Source organism: Limulus polyphemus, unplaced genomic scaffold, assembly GCF_000517525.1.
Source record: "Limulus polyphemus unplaced genomic scaffold, Limulus_polyphemus-2.1.2 Scaffold706, whole genome shotgun sequence".
NCBI classification, from domain to species: Eukaryota; Metazoa; Arthropoda; class Merostomata; order Xiphosura; family Limulidae; genus Limulus; species Limulus polyphemus.
This window is the reverse complement of record NW_013666316.1, coordinates 266,248-267,876: the sequence shown is the minus strand read 5'-3', so window position 1 is coordinate 267,876 and position 1,629 is coordinate 266,248. Positions and strand designations below refer to the sequence as shown.

The window sequence follows — 1,629 nt, the reverse complement described above, 5'->3', positions numbered from 1 at the left end:
AGCATTTTATATTAGGAAAGAAAATTATAAACTCTGAAATAATTAAAATAACTGATCAATTTTTCTCTCTCTTGTTACAATTCACTTTTTTTTCAAATGTAATTCCAAAAGATATAAAGCATAAAAAAACACAGCTATTAACACTTTTCTTATGTTAAATCAATAATGTTGACAAGTAGTTATCTGAAGTACATTGTAATACCCTTTTTTTACAAATAAGCAAGAGCTTTGTCCAGGGTAGCACCTTTTCAAAATTGGTAATACATTATGACAGTAAATAACAATTGTTATGGTGTGATGACATTTTACAAGTTACAAAGCATGATTATTATTAATTATACTTGTCATCAGACATTAGTATTAGGCCTATTATATTTTCAAAACTGCATCCTTTATGTAGTCCATTAGGAATTTACGAATTAGAATATATAATAATAGTATGCCAACCATATTATGTTCATCACATCCACTACTGACGATGCATTTTGCTCAATCCAGAGCTCATCATGTCAGCTAGGACATAACAAACATAGTTGAAAATCCCTGAGGGACTAGATAAAGAATGTCATGTTAAAAACATAATAGGCCTAATACTATTGTATGATGACAAGTATAATTAATTATGACCATAAATAGTTTTATGGTTATATTAGGTTGTTGTGGTGACTTAACTGACTATTACTCATCATCAATGTTAAAACAATGTGAGAAAATAACTTATCTTGACATATATTTCAACTTTTATCCCCCCCCCCTTTCCCTCTTTTAATGCTACATGGACTTTAAACAGAAGGATTACAGTTGATACAACTGTCTCAAGTGAGAGTAAACCATGCAGACTGTCTTGACTTGCTACCAAACAGAACTTGGTTAAATTTAGATAAAAACGTTTTGTACAGTATTTTATGGTACTTAATTAGGATCACAGTGTCACAGAAGTGATGCTTATATGTGTTGCCATATAATACAACATACTTTTTTTCATGAAAGTTCATACAAGGAGAATGATAAAGTGATAAAGAAAGAAAACAGAGGAAAAGAAAAAATAACAGACCTGGTTCCATTTTTTCAAAACAGAAATGCTATTCTTTTGCTCTTGAAACACTAGGTATGTATTTGAACTGAATAATAACATGTAAAAATTTTATTATTTCCATCGTAATAATATGTTCAATCTCACTAACCTGGGTCTCGCACTTGGATCATGTAAGAATGTTTAAATTTATCCCCAGTTCTAATTAAAGGCTTGCACAACTGGTTGTTATAGCAAGTAATATGGAAACAACTTGTTTCAAAGAAAAAGACCACATCACAGTTTTCCTTGACACAACAAGATTTGGTGCATTCTAACAGGTTAAGGGCACTGACTTTTTCATATTCTCCAGCTGAAAGATTTCCTTGTGGGGTCACTGACTGATGTACAAGAAAATGAGATTTAGTGGGATTAGCTGCTGGGCAGTAGATATCCACATATTTCCCTAAACAAAAAAAAAAGAGTAAAGTACTCTAAAACCTTGAGATTTTGCTAAAATGAATATTATCTATATAAAAAAATATTTCTAGAAATTATAACCTTTATAAACAAAGTATAGAAAATATATACAACCTACAAAAAACAAACAATATTTC

At 30.1% G+C, this 1,629-nt stretch overlaps 1 protein-coding gene across 1 annotated transcript in view; it reads right to left on the bottom strand.

Annotated features, from left to right (window-relative positions):
- Positions 1 to 1,333, bottom strand: part of LOC106460092 (dyslexia-associated protein KIAA0319-like protein) — an 84,234-nt gene extending 82,901 nt beyond the window's left edge. The window contains exon 1 of the mRNA XM_022386709.1: positions 1,185 to 1,333. Coding sequence (XP_022242417.1) covers positions 1,185 to 1,206 — 22 coding nt within the window. The 5' untranslated portion in view covers positions 1,207 to 1,333. The remainder of the gene's footprint in view (positions 1 to 1,184) is intronic.
- Between the last annotated feature and the right edge of the window lie 296 nt (positions 1,334 to 1,629).